At 39.6% G+C, this 18,303-nt stretch overlaps 1 protein-coding gene across 2 annotated transcripts; it reads right to left on the reverse strand.

Moving 5' to 3' along the window:
• Nucleotides 1-1,320: 1,320 nt before the first annotated feature.
• On the reverse strand, nucleotides 1,321-17,469 carry efcc1 (EF-hand and coiled-coil domain containing 1). 2 transcript variants are annotated; one of them, XM_072382931.1, is made up of 8 exons: nucleotides 16,689-17,469; nucleotides 15,496-15,929; nucleotides 7,332-7,480; nucleotides 6,830-6,965; nucleotides 5,833-5,989; nucleotides 4,422-4,580; nucleotides 2,372-2,441; nucleotides 1,321-2,215 (listed from the first exon to the last, which is right to left on the reverse strand). In XM_072382931.1, the coding sequence occupies exons 1-8, from the start codon at nucleotides 17,364-17,366 to the stop codon at nucleotides 2,082-2,084; spliced, it is 1,917 nt and encodes a 638-aa protein (XP_072239032.1). In that variant the 5' UTR covers nucleotides 17,367-17,469; the 3' UTR covers nucleotides 1,321-2,081. The 2 variants fall into 2 exon arrangements, with proteins under 2 accessions (XP_072239032.1, XP_072239031.1); XM_072382930.1 differs by having other exon boundaries at nucleotides 15,496-15,953.
• Nucleotides 17,470-18,303: the final 834 nt, after the last annotated feature.

Consider the following 18,303-nt stretch of genomic DNA (forward strand, 5'->3'; position numbering starts at 1 on the left):
ACTCAAGCAGGCTGTTGTAGCCTGCCTGTAGATTTATTTAAGACATAAAAGTCTTATACCGGTAGTTAGACCTAACTAAGTTAAGTCAAACGTAGTTGCTCAGTACAACTTCAAGTAATACATCGTATTTCTTCTTTCTTTCCGGACCACCCAGCTTTTCATCATCGGTCACTTCAAAATTCTGCTTCTCTGATGGTATGGAGTAGGTTAGAACAAATGGAAATTATTGAACTGTAAAGTGTTGAGGGTTTGATATTACCTTTTATTATGCATATGCATTATGCATTATTATGCATTATGTTTGCACAGACTACACTCCTTTATGAAGGAAACGAGCACTGATCCCACGGTGTGCAAGGTCAAAACAGGAAAGACACTGAGTTGACTGATACATGCTTACAGAGGGAGTCAAAACGGGTGGGATGAAGCCTATTGTGGAAAAGTATCAGATACAGAGAGATAAACAATATAAACTCACTGACACTGATCCCCCACCCCAACCACCCTCTTCACATTACATTAATGTGTACTATATCCTCCATGGACTGTCTACACGATACCTGTACATACTTATTCCATTGTTTCACTTCCACTTTTACTTACTGTTCTTATGTATTGTTTTTATTTAATTTTTCGGAAAACAAAGCACCGGCACACCACAACAAACAAGAGGTCCATAGTGCTGTGTAACTTGAACTGTGTATCAGGCAAAAATGGGACATTCCTCTCCAAAAGACACTTCTCAGATGTTTACAGAATCTCATTTAAAGAAGAGGTGATGCTACACAGTGGTAAACATGGTCTGTCTCGACCTTTTTGAGATGTGTTGCTGGAAACAAATTCAAAATGAGCAAATATATTTTATGATATTGTAAAATGTCTCACTTTAAACATTTAATTTTTAAAAATATTCTATTGTGAATAAAATATTCATGAGTTGAAGTTTATGAGATTTGCAAACATTGCATTCTGTTCTCAGGGATTTTTCACACAGTGTCCAAACTTTTTTAGAATTTGGGTAGTACATTTACATATCCTCATCCTGGCCATCTTTAAAATGCTAAAAGTTTGACTTATTTGTTTAATCTGCTTTTATAGAAATATACCTCTGGTTTTCATATGAATAGCAACTGGAAATGTATTTATTGCCCCTGTGGGACTCAATGACTAACTTTTCTTACTGAGTAGCCGATTGGAATCTTGAGTGACATACTATAAACCAGTCTGGTATGTGTCCTATAAAGCCAGTGGTATGTCTCAATATATTTCATGAACTGGTGCCATTAGGGATTTCCAACACAACACGAGAAAAGGGGCTGGGAAGGTATAGATACTTAACGAATGCATGTCTCGGGTTAATTATACTATCAGTGCTGTTTCAGTGCTATCAAGAACAAATAGTCATTTATTGATTTCTTTGTCAATTGAAAGCAGATGGATCACAACAGATCTGGCTTGAAAAAAACTGATTCTTTATTCTTACTGATGAGTGCATTGGCTTTTTATTGGTCCAGCTCGGAAGATGCATTTAGCCAAGGATAAATGGACACAACATAATTGGATACAAAGTGGTTGATGGTCCCATGGACCCAGTGACACATCACTGAAATATCCTGAGGATTGCAACAGAACACACCAACAATGGTCTCCACAGTTGTATTTGTCAATTTCTCTGTATATGATTCATTTAGCTTTTTGATCTTGAACCATTTGATCTTGAAATTGATGCTTTTTGACTGACATGTGGGCTCCTTTAAATTCTGTTATCACTGTCAGGGATGATGTTTATCTGTACATCAGGCTAATAGATTTTAAGGAGCAATTCAAACATCTTTAAATTTGAGCTTATTTTGACATTTTCACATAAAGAAAAAACAAACTTTGAGATCATGGAAAGTTCTTAAAAACATGTGTAAGCAAGGATATGGTGACTAACATCACCATAAAGACACAGTATGAGACGTATATAAGCAAAAAGTATGATACATTATACACATCAGTCAGCTCGATATTTGACCACTGTTTTCAGCGTCCTTGTGAAGGTGCTGGGGCATTGTGGGCCCAGCAGGAGGCAGTCTTGTTTAGCAGGAGATGATGAGGGTGTTGAGGGACTGCTGACTCTGGGTCTTCTCCAGAGGTCCGCCACTAGACAAAATCTCACAAGCAGCCAGTTCATGATAAAGAGCGTTGAGCACCTCCAGAATGTGGGCTTTGCCTGTGTAAAAACAGAGCAGTGACCTCAGTGGGAATCAAGTTACAGGCGACCCAAAGAGAACTTCATTTATTTCCATGCTCTGGCTAACGGTGAATATTCATTGTCGCATTTCACAGCTCTTGCATTGATTTTATTGGCCGTGTGAGCGCTACTAACCGTGTTGCGGGTCGCTGCCAGACTCCAAAGTGCTGAGTAAGATTTTCCCCAGAGACCTCCGTGAGACATTCTCAAAAACAAGAGAGTTATTCTCAGAAAGCTATCATGTAATTAAAAGACACTTTGATGGTAAAACTGACTCTTGTAGCCACATAAGCTTTCACACACGGTCGACAAGTGATATCAATTGCTCGTTGTTGCACTGTCGGAAGGGTTGGAATACAAAAGCAGAGACGCAGACCACCGTTGTATTTGAAAGTTGAATTTTGTATTCCAATTTCACCAGAAAAATATATATTGATACAGTACTGTGCAAATAAGCCACCCCTCGTTTCTTTATATATTTTTTTTATAAAGCAGCCAGATTCTCCTTTTCTTTGGACATTAGCTGCTTTTTCACTCATTTTCAGTCCAGTCCTTGTATCTGATGATTTTCAGAGGAATATGTTTTTTTTACATTTTTTTAAACCACTCCACACAATGATTCAAGCTTACAAAACTAATTTTACTCTTCTTTACTTCATATCTTTAGGTATATGGTTACTAGAAGCCTGTCACAAAGACACATGATAACACAGTTTGTGTCACGTCTTGGGTTTTGTGCTTTTGATTTTTCTGTTATTGCTTTCGTTTTTTTCATGTTTTAGGTTTATATTAAGTCATTAGTTTTACCATTGTTTTCCCCAGTCACTCTTGCCCCATCATTAGGTTCATCCACGTCACCTGTTTCGTTCTCAGCTGCACTCCATCACCAATCACTTCCCCACAGTATTTAGTTTCCAGGGTCCTTTATGTTCACTGCAAAATCCTCACCATCATTATTGCTTATGGTTTGTCACATCAGGTTTTGCCTCATGTTTGTTCACAGCCATAGCCAAGTTTTGTTTGTTTTCTCTACAGTTTAGATTTATTGTTTTCCGGCTCAGCTGCGCTTTCTGTTGTTTTTGTTTAAATAAATCAAGTTTTCCTTTAAATATCTGCATCCGGGTCCAAACTTCCACCACACCACATATAACCAACCCAGTTCTGACAGTTTGACAGGTATGAAATAGTATTTTTTTGGAAAAAAAAACAAAACAAAGTGATTCCCAAAAAGCTATTAGCTGGAAACTTGGTATATTTCAGCACGGTGTGCAATGTGTTCTTAAAATTTTGAGGCAACTGGACAAGTGGAGGACAAAAGAAGTATCAGGGCTAATAAACTATCTATAGAAGATGAACAGCAGACAATCCCACACTGCTTCAATAATGTTGAGGTCAGGGCCTGGAGAGGATTCATCACTCCATAAAACCTATTGCCACTGGTTTTTATCCCAGTTCTTGTGTGATTTGGCATAACTCAGCCTTTTCTCTCTGCTTCCCTTTCTTAAGAATGGCCTCTTGACATCCACCCTTCCATGGAAACCATTTTTGATGAGGCTTCAGTGAACAGTAGATGGATCAAGTGAAGACCCACATGATTCTCATTGGTCCTGTGTGCTGGTCTTTTCTGACATTTTTTCCTATTTCTTAACACTAGAACACTAATGTTTGGGTGATTTTTGGGTTATAGGACAAGTTCCCAGCTGCATAATTCATTCATTTATCTTATGAATCTTGTAAACAAATTTCCATAATTTTTCACCAATATTAGAGCCTTTTTATTGGTCTGCGTTCGTAGGAATATATGTAGCTCGAAATAAAAGCCACCAACAAAGAAGAGCTTTAGAAAGTTTTTTAAGAAGCATGGAGAACTATTCCTGAAGACATTCCTAAAAGCTTGTCTAAGAGGGTTCAGGCTGTATTGAAGAATAAAGGTGGACACACCAAATATTGACTTTCAAGCTCATTAGAATTATACAAACTCTGTTATGCCTGATTTAATGTATTTTGAGTTGTGTGTTTTCTTGACAATGTACTGTATAAAGAAATGAGGGATGGCTCAAGACTATTTGCACAGTATGTTGTATGTTGAACACAAGCACAAGGCCTTTGCTGTCAGTGGTCTCAATTGGAATATCCCTTCAGATATGACTCCTATGAACAGAGTTACCCTGAAGCTGTCACTAACCAGGTTTCTGAGCTGCTGCAGGAGATGCAGGATGTCCACAAGCTTCTCCTCCACCAGGGACAGACGAACCCTCTCTGTCTCCAGCATCTGCAGCTCCATCTCAAGCAACTCGGTCTCCTCGGCCTTCTGTTGCAGTTCCTGCATCAGGGAGTCTTTCATCTGAAAAAACACCAAAATCGTTCAAACAAATAAAACACAATGAACTCCTTCGGCCTGGCATAGGGTCAGGACTCTTTCTCATTTAATATGTCACTCTGGTTTTATACGGCATCATAAAAACTTAAAACGGGTTGTTTTTGGAACACCATCAACAGGTGTGACTTCTTCAGACCAATGGGCACTGTAGCAAAAACACTATCTCTTGCTCAAACAAGACAACACATTTGGTACTTGGTATTTCCAGCAGTGGGACAGTGAGTCAGGAAGTGAGTGAAGACAAACTACAGTGTGTTTCAGTGGTAAACGGTGTGACTTGTTGGTCTAAGGCAACATTAAAGCTCCATTGCACTTTGTGGCTTTGCCTACACACACATTTGGGTCAAATATTTATTGGTTCTGCTCTTTTTTATCAGCATGATTAAGAATAAGTAAAAAATATCAACCTGACCAGGGGCAAAACACATGATGAAACTTGTTAATATATATTCTGGAGCCATACACAAGCTTAGATATCTCTAAGCTTAAATATTAAACTTTTGGAGAGTTCTACTGCTAAGCATCTTAAATAATGAATATACGCTTTGTAAATGCATGTCAGTTGTTATGGCTTTCATTTAGTTTCAGTCCACATTTTGTTGGTGTTCTTGCCAAAACTGCTGGAAATCCCTGCAGCGCACCTTTACGTCATGGCGTATTGAAGGACAAAGGTCTGACCCCACACATCCTGCACATAAACAAAGCCTCACAGTCGGGACTTTGTTTAGTTTTAACTTTTCCTCTCTGAGTGCTGAGATGTTCTGGGAACTCATTACATCACTGCTCCCCTTCTGCCTGTCTTCCTGTGTTGTGAAAATAAAGTCGGACTATGTCAAGAGAGCTTTAATTCAAGAAGTGTTGTGCAGCAAAAAGAGGGAGTGTTTTTGTGGTCAACTCCAGTGAGAAACAGCTGCAAACACACACACACACACACACACAGAGGGAGGCTCTGCAGCCACTGCTGGTGGTTTGGTTAGGTGGAAGCTGCAGGATCACACCATTAGCTGTGGTTTAGCCCTCCACTTTCATAACAACCTTCACCAGTCCTCTCTAATCTTATTTAGCACTGTGCACACAGCCGCAAAATGTCTTAGGATGTAAAGCAAGGCAGAATATTGTCCAGAGAAAAGCTTTTCATCTAAATGATCAAATGCTGACTGATGACGGCATTGCAGAAGCCCACCCTGGTGTGACTGAGCTCAGTGGTGGTTTGTACCTGATCCATGTCAAGCTCAGCTTTGCTTTCCTTTAGCTCCAGCTGCTTGTGCAACCTGGTCACCCTCTCCAGGAGCTCCACCACAGCGCTGCAACTCTCTTCGCTTCTTGAGCTTCCGAAATTAGACATCAGCTTCTTGAATGCCTTGTCATCACACCTGGTTAAGAACATATACCAGAAGACAGATCAGGCTGAGTGCTGTAGTGGCTGTCAAATACAATGATGGTACTGTACCCCATAAGAAGTCTTATCTGAGCGAAACACAAAAACTGCCAGTTAGTTTAGGTGTGTGTTTTTATTCAGATTCTGTAGATACAATATTTTAGCACATTAATGCAAACGAACATGGTTGCGCACAGACCAGAGTGTCCAAGCTTTGACACATGGAGTTCCGCAGGGTTCTGTGCTTGGACCGATTATTTTTTCACTTTATACATGATTCCATTAGGTAATATTCTTAAACAGTAAGGCATACATTTTCATTGCTATGACAGTTTTTGATTCAGCTATAATAAAGTATGAAACAAAATCAAACCAGTCCATTGGTCAGACTACAAGAATGTCTTTAAGACAAAAATAACTGGATGACTGAAATTTCTGCTTCTAAATTCAAACAAAACTAAATTTGTTGTCTTTGGACCTGAGTGCTTTAGGAAGACCCTGCCTAGCTTTGTAGTTACTCTAGACAGGCATTACGTTGGCATCCAGTACTACAGTGAGGAACTCTGTTTTCCTAATCAATTTTACTGTCTTGCAGTTGTTATTTTGGGATTAGACCACTATGTAATTCACAACCGATCAATGAATCTCTCCCTGCTACTCCAAACTGAGAGCTCTCTAACTGTTGTTTATCTTCACTAACTAGTCAAGACTATTTCACATAACACCTCTTTCTGTGGATATATAGCCATTTAAGTACATTTTGCAGTGGAGGCCACAGGTTTAAAGTCACTTAGTATCATTATATAAATGAAGTAGTAACACAGATGTACTGTACCTTTCACCACAACATGACAGCTTAGTCAAGATCCTCTTCACCTCATCCACCTGCCTCTGCTGATCTCCGGTCCACTTTTCTTCCTCTTCATCCGAAGCCGCCTGGCCCTCTACTGACCGGAACAGCTGCTCCTCCACTGGACACAACACACTATTATCAATTCTATAATCATCATATTATCTTTGTCGGTCTAAAGACAAGAGGTTGATTAAATTAAGAAGTTGTATTTAAGTTCAAGCTTTTGAGTAATTTTGATATCTTTAGGGTATGTACTGCTAGTCCAACTAATCGGGCAGTAACTGTGACAATATTCTCTGATCTATTATAAAACAAATTATTAATCAATTAATCATGAAAATAATAAAATCATCTTGATATTCAGTTGAGACTATACACGCACAAAAGGCTATTGACAGAGGAATAAACTGAATAAACTAAAAAAAGATGCAAATATGGCCAACATTAGCTCTACAATGTGCTTTTTTGGAAAAACTTGTCTCACTCTTGTCTGGGGTCGTCACAGCACGACCTGTCGGGGAACAGCGGTCATGTTGGGTGTCCAAGCAGCATCTCTGAGGCGGCCTGATGCTGATACTCGGCTGCTGCTCTACCCCAGAGCGGCTTGGGAGTTGTAGCTTTGACACTTCTGACCTGAAAGAGAGTGCTGTAGGTTCAGTATAGCCATTTAAGTGCATGTTCTTTGCGAAAAAGCCCATCTGTGCTGTTGTGAGCAGCTCTGTCTATAAACTGAGACCAAAGAGGCTAAAACTACATTTTAGACTTGCACAGATGAGAGAAGTTGAGCCCAAACCAATTTCAAACATCAAAGAGAAAATATCATGTAACACAACTGTGTATTACTGCACATCTACGACCGCTATGATAATTTTATGGGGCCCATAATACCATATGCCGAATCTGGGTGGGGTAATTAAAACCAGACACTGTATCTTTAAGGCATTTTTACAGTAAAGTGGGTCAGCAGTATTAGTATGCAGGATTTTGTTTGTAGGATGTAAACTTAAATCATTCTAGCAGAACAGTATTTTTAACTGCAAAAAAGATTTTTTTTTTTTACCTGAACTCCACTTTTATCTTCAGATGAAAACATCTGCAAATCTTTTTTTGCCTATTTTTCATGTATTCCCGTATGTCATGGTCACATTCAAGCATTTACTCCCGATAAAAAGCCTGGGGCTGGAGTTTGGGTGGATCAATGGTTCTGTAATGGTTTGAGTTTTAAGGTTTTTTTCTGCTGTCTGCTCCTTTGTGCAGGGGGAAATCCGATAGGGGGCCTTCATAAATCACTGCATAAGTGTTTCCAGATGATGATGCCTTGCCGGGAAAAAAAAGAGAGAAAAAAGAGAAAATCTCCTAAAGATTTTCAGCAGCCTGACTTTGAAAAAAAAAATGTCACAGAGCACTCATGCTTATATCCTGCTGGCACGAGGCAGACTATGCTGTAAGACAACATTATATTGTGCATCTGAGAATGACTTCAGTTTTCTTTGTGTTTCTCTGGAGAGAAACGATGGACTTTACAGAAAGTCAGTAATTGTAGTGTGATTTCAGGCAATCAATCAGAGAGTTGTGTTTAAGCCATAGCTGGAGCTATAAGGGAGAGAAGGAGTTATTTCACGAGGGTCAGCAGCTGTAGTAAGACCAACATGGACGTGAACACACAAAACCTTCTGGTTGCTCTGGAAACACCACATTCTGGAATGAGCTGGTGGAGGGATTTTTCACATGCAAGCTGCCGTGTGGCTGACTAAACTTTAATTCATGCTAGTCAGAGTGAGACTGCAGCCTTTGTCCACTGAATACCGGTGAATACTGTAGCAAGGCCATGGCTTCTGTCATCGTGTCCTCAGACATGGCTAGTAAAAAGAAGAACCTTCTGAATGGAAAATGAAAACTAGTTCTGATTTGTTTTCCAGTAAAAGCAATATTTAGACGCTTGAAAGAAATATTTTCCATAGCCTGTTTTGACAGTGATGAAGCACCCTGACGTGTGTGGTGGAGGTGTTAAGGATGGAAATTCAAACTGCATAAGCAAGGACACCTCAACACAGTCCAACTAGACATACTGGATGGTGGATAGGCTGTTGGATGCAGCAACACAGACAGACAGAATATTATCGTTAATCACTTATACAGGCATCATAGATCTGTGTGCTCCATGTGCCAGCATGCATGCTGACAAAATTAATCATAAAAGCATGATTCCATTTATTTTTCCTATTTTGGACAAATGACTAAAAAAGTGTTACACTTTCATTCTTGCCTTTACATTATATACTGATAAACCTAGATGGGACTTTACAGTTTACCTTTATATTTTAGTATCATTTAGCTGTTGTTTTGGGGACAGTAGTGTGCAATTTTACAGTCTTGGTTAATTGATTTTCTTATTAGTTATTTTGAGCAAAAACACAAAACTGTATTCTTAACACAAAACAATAGAAAAGCAGCACTGGCGACAAGCTAGTGGACTTCATGGTGGACATTGTGTTTGGAAGCGAAATTAGATATTCTTCCCAAATCAAAGAAATTCTTCAAATTTAACTAAAATACACACCAATCAAAATGTTAAATATTTTCTGTGGAAGGGAAATTATGCATATCTTAAGCTATACTGAATAATACATTGTGTTCACAAGAAGCTAAGCTGCGTTTCATATAAAAGGACTAGTTCACAGAGCTAAAACCCCAAAGACTTATTATGTTAGTTTGCTGTTTGTCTCAAGTCAACAGTTTTGTCAACTTTCAGCTCTTTGTTTTCCACAGTACAATTTTACTGATTAGTTTCAGTTTCACATAACACAATAATTATGTTGATAGCTGTTAGCAGTGAAAAATATATTTTAAATCTCCAGTACACTAGCATCACAGCACCAAACAGTGTGTTAACAATGTGGGAAATACACTCTAATTGAAATGCTAAACATTTTCTAAATCTGCCGGGGAAACGATGTACATTTTGTGCACAAATCTTTAAGCCGCACAAATGTATCTTCTATGTTACCAAGAAGGTAAGCTAAGTGTAACCTGAAGGTACTAACTGAAGAAGATAAGGCCACAGACAGTTAGAGTGCAGTTTTTCCTAGCTCAGCAGTGTGTTTTGTCATCAGTACGCTTCTTGTTTTGGTTTTAAATGTTCAGTTTTAATGATTCGTAATGGTTTTAATGGTTCGGCCTCATTGCTTAAATCACGTGAGTTGGGAGCACTTTTCGGTAAAAAATCTGACAAATTATATGACAGTAATTAGCATTCCAGCAGCAAACTGCAGAGAGAAAGTGTTAGTGATTAGTTGGTTAACACAATGGGTACTAAATACAGCATTACAATGCAAATATGCCAGAACAGAGGTAAAAGATTAAACCATTCATGACTCAAAATAAATGTGAATGTTATTGTTGGATTAGTTATTAAGCAATTGTTAGCTTAAATTTCAGCTCTTGACTGGGAAAATTCTTTAGTGTTTGTATTATGTAGCCTAATTATCACTACATCCCCAAAGGCACAAACATGCATAAGTAAAATGTACATGAGGTGTTTTGTTGTGCATAGTCAGGGTGTTTCTAATTGATAGAATCCTGTAGTCTATTAGCAAAAGTTTAAAGCTGTTCTTTAGTCTCGTGGGAGCTAGTTCAGCTGTTTGCTGTTAGAGCTGGGACACCCAGAATACTCCCTGTGTTTACCACAGTGCAATGTTGAAGTGAACTTTCCATTAACAAACCCATCATCAGTGTTCACCCTCCTCTTCCCACAAGAGCCGTTTCTTCTTTCAGGTGTCATCGGTCAATGACAGTTTCCTTTCTCTGCAAAGCTTTAAAAAGTGGGCACGTCGCAAACCTGAACTTTAACTTGAAGTTTGATGCTCGTTGATGCCCTTTTACATGACAGAGACAGGTGAGAGGTGAGAGGTCTTGTTTGCAGAGCTGACGGTTATTAATCAAGTCCTCTTGGGTCGCGCTCGTACAATGAAGTGGTTTCTGGGATACAAATAAAGCAGCTTCAGTAATGTGATAAGTTTAGGACTAACTGAGGACTTAATCAAAAAAACAGTGCTTGTAACATTTATAGAAGGTGGTTAAGCTCTCCTTAGCAAGAAAAGTGAAAACTCTCCAAAGTCAAACAACAGAGGTTATTAAAAGTACAAGGAGAGAAATCCAAAGACGGTGGGTGGCATAAGTTTATAAGATATTTTGTATGTGATGTATTTCTGCTGATGTAAGCATACCTCCAAACCAGCGAGTGAGAGAGAGCGGAGCAGCAGTTCACTGTGAAAATGAGTCCACTTGGCAGTGTGCATTTTTGACGGCTTTTTTGAAACAAAGCAAGGCAGCAACACAGAATGCCACAGGTCCACAGTGTGTCCTGTCCTCTCTATTTAAAAAGTATGAATACCCTGGCAGCACCTGCACCACACAATGCTGCAGCTCTTGTGCTGTGGCAGATAAATGGTCTTCTAGACCCTCCTCTTCCCCTATTCTCTGGCACCATGCAGGGAGCATGAAAAGGCTGGGAGATTATACCTCCCTTGGGGCCTGCCTTTAGAGAGCTAGGGGTTAGAGACATGCAGCGGAGAAGTCTGCAGGCGTGCCGCTGAGTTTTAAACTTGCACACTTCTATAAGTATATGTAATCCATTTACTCTCTCAATATTGCTGGACAACATTAAGTGAGCTGTCTGGAATACAGGAGACAGTCAAACTGAAGAAGCTCAGGATGAAACATGGCCAAAGTTAACTTTCAATGAGGGAGTTTGCACTCCATGTCTTTTCTTAATGGCACAAATAGGAGGTGAAAGATGAATGTAACCATTCCTGGCATGAGGACCTTGCAAAACATGTCTGTTGTTTTGTGAACAAACAGCTGAGTGTTTGCCTCTTCGTCCAAATGGTAGGCTCCATCTCCCCCTCATCTTTTTTTTTGTTCCTCTCGCTGTGCTTCCTATTGTCTAATCCCTCTGGCCCCAGGAGTTCAGTAGATTTAAGTGACAGACATGGGCTGCCTTTACTTTTAAAAAGCTAAAAGTAACACTTTTCAGTAAATCATAGCAAAGACCTTTCTGTGCTGATTAACTGCTTTTTAATGCGTTGCTTCTATATGGCTCTAAAACTGGCCTCTCTTCACACATTCAATCCAAAGCAATCACAGACATGTTATGCAACAACACCCACACACCTAAAGTTTCAAACTGAGGACCACATTCTAAAAACTGACTTCTGTTAAGATGTTGACTGAAAGCATGGAGAGGATTCTTTTTTTATAAAAAAAAACTGAAAAAAAAAACTGTGAGATTGAGAATTAGATTTAAAATAAAAAGGATGGGGACTTCTCTCCTGACAGCACACACGATCTATGTGAATCTACTACATTTAAATCTTAGACTCTACAGACCCCAGTTAGTAAGTTAAATGCTATGGTTTGCTTTTGAAGGGCTGCAGGAAAAAGCCTCTTCACTCTAAAGAAAACATGGAAGCTCAGCTTGGGTTTGTGAAGTTGCATCTGAACAAATCACAAGACTTCTTGAATAATGTCCTTTGAACAAACAAAACTACAGTGTAGATGTTTGGTCATAATGCACAACACCATGTTTGGTAAAGAAAAAAGCCAAACACCCATAACCAACTGTCAAGTGTGGTATAAACCATAAACTCCTCTGTACACCAAAGTATTTTAGAGTCAAATGTGAGGCCATCATTCAGCTTGGCTGAAAACTGGGTCATGCAACAGGACAATGATCCCAAACACAGCAGCAAATCTACAACAGAATGTATGAAAAAGAAAAGAATCAAGATGTTGTAGTCAAAGTCAAACTCCAGTAAAGAAGAGACTGATAACATCATACAGAAAATGATTACTTCATATTTGTGCTTCTCAAAGGGGTTACACAAGCTGTTGAAACATGGGGTGTGGTTAGCTTTTCACACACTGCCTCAATTTGGTTCAGTTTTTATAAAGTAAATACTAACACGGTGTAATATGTCATTTGTTGTTGTTCGTCTGAGGTTGTGTTTACCTAATATTAAGATCTGGTGGAGACCAGATGATTTTTCATAATGTTTAAAAAACGTTTTAAAATTAAATTTGATATAAATTATTAATTATGTTAAAAAAGAGAGTATACTTTGTTTTCCAGATAACATTAGCTTAAGGGGAATAACAGGAGACAAGCTGTGTCATCTGTCACCCTCCCTGCAACCCCATCTTAATAAGTCTGGAGATACTGGATCACTGAGATTCAGTAGCTCTTGAGCTGATCTCATTATCCGTCATAGCATTTTAGAAATAAGCCACGGGTATAAGGTTACGGCCAATCATGTCAACAGACTCCTAACCGTACTACTCAGGCCATATGTTCCATGACATTTAACACTGAAGATCACATGTTGAAAGAATAATGACTTAATTTCAAGATAACACAGAGTTGTGCAGTTTTGGAGCAAGAAGTAAAAGGGGGAATGAGAAAATATCTCATCTTGCTAAAATTATAGAGTATAACAGCTCACCTTACCCTGTGCTCTCTCACAGAGTTCTTGGAATAAAATGGAACTGAGGAAGCATTGAGCCTTTCATTGAGAATGTTCACGAGGGCTTGGTTGCTAAGATCCATAGGACAAGGGTGCCTATGGGTTATTGTTCATTTGAGGGCAGAGTGAAAGAAGTGAGCAGAGATTGATGAGAACAGTCAGCGTGTTGAAGTTCTCACTCAACAGAGCTCTCACTCGCCTTTGTGGTTTTGAATTATTTACCATTACGGCATCAATAGAAGGGCAGTGAAAAGACTTCGGAACACAGTCTGCATAGATTAGTAGAGTTTAGGGTTAAAGGAAAGGTACTGCGGTTGTTGAATTTGTTATTTAGAATACCTAAAAGCAGGTAGAGAACGTTAATTATATGCTTCTGGTTGTGCATGACTGTGTCTTAGACTCCATAATGTAGACGTTACAAGCATGTAGCGACATCTGCTATCAAAGTAACCCAGACCTGCAGACACTGATTATATGGTTAGTGCAGGGACAACTGACACATAGATAAACATTAAACCAATGGCTTTGTACTTTAAAAGTCCAATTACACCCGTACTTCCACTAAAATGAATAGTTCCCAACAGTAGCGGCACTCAGACAGGACCGGCCTGCCACACACGAAGCCGCTCAATAAACTTAAACACAACAGGGCTGAAAATTGGAAAAGTAACCACATCAAGCCTTCAAAATAGTATGGCACGGCTTTCCAGGCATCAAGCCAGAGATAAACAGAGACATTTCATTCTGATGTAGGAGGAATTATAATTCATTATGGTTAATTCGAGCCACAAAGGCTTCTCTGATGCAATAGCCTTCCAAAACAAGCCCTCATTCCACATGACATGTGGAACAGCAAAGACTTGTTTTTATTAAGTCTGACAGCTGATTGGACCTTATAGAGAGGTGCCTGCCTAATCTATGCATTCACTCTACATTCTTGGGTCAGAATGTAACAAGATACATCAAAGTGGCATTACAGGAAATATTTTAATTAGTTAATATGCTCCTTGCAGAACTTGCACCACTAACTTTAACTTTACCTTCAAAATACCTCCATTCTCATAACGGCACTGCATATATTTAAAGTTTTTTTTCCTCTTTTAATTTTGAAGTCAAGTTGTGTTAAGTACTTATAAGTAGTCATTGTGTGTCTTTGCAACAAGTCCTCCAATATCAAACATCATATAAGTCATCAGGTCATACCCTTAAATAAAACACAGAACGGTTCTGTAAAGTACCAACTCTACGAGTGTTAGGAGGGAAAAACAACTCATGTAAGTACTTTCACAATGGAACAGATGTCAGTGATGTATTTTCAGCTGTGAGATGCGAGTTTAAGACCAACATATAAGAACTGTCCTTTTTCACGGAGTTACATTCACGTGATAACATGGCAACATTTTACAAAAAGAACGCTGTCACTTTCTGGTTTGGTTAAGGCAACAAATCACTGAGTTAAGTTAACAGCAACTCAGAGCCGGACAACAGAATAGCGAATCTAAAACAACTTGAACTTGAAAATTTTTCAAGTGACATCTATTAATGGTTGTTTTTTTGACATCACACCCCTTGTGTCGGACAGTTGTTCACTTGGTCAAAGTGGCAATCTGATGTTTCCTGCTACTGTTTAGCAGAGTCTTGTTGGATAGCTTATGGTTAGCCATTCCTTTAGCAAATATACAAAAGATGATACATGTTGTACTTATTTTCAAGGCTAAAATTTACAGTCTCATAGTTGATATTTTGGGATAAGACTGGCAGGGTTGTGAGTCACTGCTGATCATGACAGGCAGGTGACACAATGTGCATTCTTGATGCTGATTAAAGACTGATGCACTGATGCAAACTCGGTAGGATTTAAAAAAGTGATACATATTGAAAATAATGCATGAGGAAGAACATCTTCCATGTGTTTTGGTGAAAAATACTTTTTTATTGAGGTAGAGACATCTAAAGGCAGTTCACTGCCTCAGGCAGGTGCTACTGCCTTACCTCTCAACAAGAAATCACTTCAGATATGACACAATCATAAGAAGTAGCAATGACTCTTATATGGCGCCCTAAACATTCAAATAGAAGTGATTTATTATTCTTTATTATTATTATTTTTTTATTATTTTTTTTTACCTGTAGTACAGAAGCTCTGATTCCAGCTGGAGAATGTGGCTCTGCAGGGCTGGAACATGACTGGCCTTTTCTTCCAGTTCCTTCACTTTGCCCAGTCCACTGAGCAGCGCCTGCCTGGCCTCCTCCACCTTCCTCCTCATGCCCACCTGCTCCCTCTTCAGGACCCTGTTACAGTCCTCCAGAACGGCCACGGTCTCTTTAGAGCTCCACAGTTCCTGTTCCAGTCTCTGATTACACAGCATGGCCTCTTCCACCTGCCGGTCTCTGGAGCTGCGAAGCAGGTCTATCTCATGGATAATGTTCTGTAAACTCTTTAGGTTGCTGTAAGAGTTGCTTTTGAGGTTGGCCAAGCTTTTCTGGGCAGTTTGTCTTGGCTGAGAAAGAAAACATCCTTTTTCTGGTTTATGTTTGGAGTGACTTTTCCATAGTCCTACCTGAGGGGAAGAGGAACAGGTGACCTGAAGAGGCAAGATCAAGATATATGCTAAATTGGCTTGCATACATCTGAGAAAATGTGCATTTTGTTGAACTATTATACTTTGGCTAGTTGCTTTATAAATAGATCACTTACATAATAAGTCACTAACAACTACCAAGCAGAGGTTCTCTTGCTAGTGAGCCAGAAAGTAATTTCCAAGCTAAACCCTTAGCTGTATGATAAGCCATTATAATTATATTCAAATTATGCAAATTGTAACTGATCCAATTAGTTACTCATTACCATTGATTTGAATGAATTAATGAATTACAGTTTTTTAACAGTTTCTAATAGATTACCCAATATTTAGTAGCTAATACTGTATTGATGGTTAATGAAGCATAAATTAAAATAGACACGTTCATTTGAACCAAATACAGTTCAGTTCTATTCAGTTTATTCCAACACAGTCAAGTTATTGTAATCTAAATACTGGGAGGCTGGTGAGGCAATCCATGTTGCCTGGCTTTTTTTTTTAATTCCACTTGAGGCAACACTAACTAAAAACTTATAATTAGTCAACAGTTATTTCATTAAGGGTTATAATCCGTCAATGATTTATAGAGAAACTCGAAGCTATTTAATAACAACATCTTGTGGATGATGGCAGCTGTCTGGGGACCCTATCCTTACAAGTATGTTTTGGGGTGGCGGTACTGTATGATCCGACTTCCTAAAATAGACGGAATCACTCATTCATCTCCATTACGCTCACCTGCAGAGCCAAACAGCGGGCATCACTGCTCTGAAGCGCGGCTCTCATGTCCTCAACAAGCTCCCTCAAACTTGCATTCTCATCTTCCAGCTTGCCTATCCGATCCTCTGCTTCCTCCAGGGCCACAATCTCCTCGTAGCATTCCCTGGCGCAGGAGCCGAGCCTGCAGCCGGAGGCATGTCGCTCCTCCGGGGAGGGAGAGGAGCAACCGCTCGCTCCCACCGACAGCAGTTTTTCTCGCCGCTTCAAAGGGCTCCTCAGGCGGATCTGAGTCTCTATATGCTCGCTGTCCTTTCCGACCAGCAGCCGGCCGTTCTCATACTGGCACCCCGCCTTGGTGCTGAAGTATCCGCAAAGTTTAGCGTGGAAGTGTCTGAAAGTGAGCTCGCTGGGTAAATTGTCTAAAACACCGGCACATTCTGTGTCCTCCGAGTCCTTGCTCAGTCCCAAAACTTCACACAATATATTGAAGTCCTCTACGGAGATTTTTCCCACTCCTTGATAGTCCAGATGGTGGAAAATCTCCTGCAGATATTGATCTAATCCGGTGGCCAAAACTATTATTTCATTCTCCACTCCTCGATCTAGTCCGTAATGGTAAGCCAGAGTGCTGACAATCCATTGTGTCCTGCGCGCTGGACGGCTGTACGGATCAATGGAGTCCTTTGCATCCATCATGACCGAGCAACATTTCCACAAACGGAACAGTTACTTTGTTTCCTTTTTCAGCATCCTGTGCGGGTTCCTCTTCTTGCTCTGTGCAGCAACCTGGAGCAGACTGGCGGAGTCAAAGCGAGGCGTGTGTTAAAATGGAGCAGATTTGAATTAAGCACTGCCCCCAAAATCCACAACAAGGGGTCCCAACCAGGTCTCAGTAACGCACGCATACTATAACGGTCTCGGACCGCCGTTTGTCGGAGTGTAGCCTAATTATCACCAGGTGTATAAACTTTTGTCATTCACTTGGGGCAGACCTTGTTAAGATGTAGGATGCCCAAGAGGCTAATAAGCCGGGCAGCAGAGGTATGCGGGCCCTTTGCAGCTACAGAATTTTAGCAGTGTGGTCTGTTTTCAGGGTAAAACACATGCTTAAATGAAGCTCTTTTGCACAAGTTGCACAATCTCTTAAAATGCAGTTTATTCAATGCAAAGCTAATTTTACTACAGCTTATGTGATGTGATGGTTACAATCACCAATGTATTGACCCTTTCTGTTTTACTTTGCACATTATTCTAGTTTTAATGGCCTATTTAAACTGCGGATGCCCTACTCTGTATCTACCTCAGCTTGTTGATCGTCAATATAAAAGAGCGAAATCTCACTGCCTCTCATGCTAATAAATCAGTCGAAAGATACAATAGATCATTCTACACCTCATGTTGGTTGCAATGAATGTTTAGACTATAGACACAATAAGTCTACATGTCAAATATCTCTACACGACTACTCATGAGGGGCTTTAAATATTTTGTTGTACAAAAATAAGGTATCAACCAAAGCATGTTTAATCATTCACATTAATCAAAGTGGCCCCTTTTTGCCTTAGGAACAACTTTTATACAAGCCATTCAACAGCCATTTTGCATGCAACACAAAACAATTTCAGCAAAATCT

Source organism: Leuresthes tenuis, unplaced genomic scaffold (assembly GCF_036924035.1).
Source record: "Leuresthes tenuis unplaced genomic scaffold, fLeuTen1.0.hap1 SCAF_3, whole genome shotgun sequence".
Classification (NCBI taxonomy): domain Eukaryota; kingdom Metazoa; phylum Chordata; class Actinopteri; order Atheriniformes; family Atherinopsidae; genus Leuresthes; species Leuresthes tenuis.

Bases quoted from the DNA above. Each gene is read 5' to 3' on its own strand.
- efcc1 (XM_072382930.1), bottom strand. From the start codon at position 17,366: ATGATGGATGCAAAGGACTCCATTGATCCGTACAGCCGTCCAGCGCGC. The intron at 2,442-4,421 runs GTTAGTGACAGC...CTTGTTTTTGAG, and splicing joins TGCAGCAGCTCAGAAACCTG to AATGTCTCACGGAGGTCTCT. The intron at 2,216-2,371 runs GTTAGTAGCGCT...GTTTTTACACAG, and splicing joins TGGCAGCGACCCGCAACACG to GCAAAGCCCACATTCTGGAG.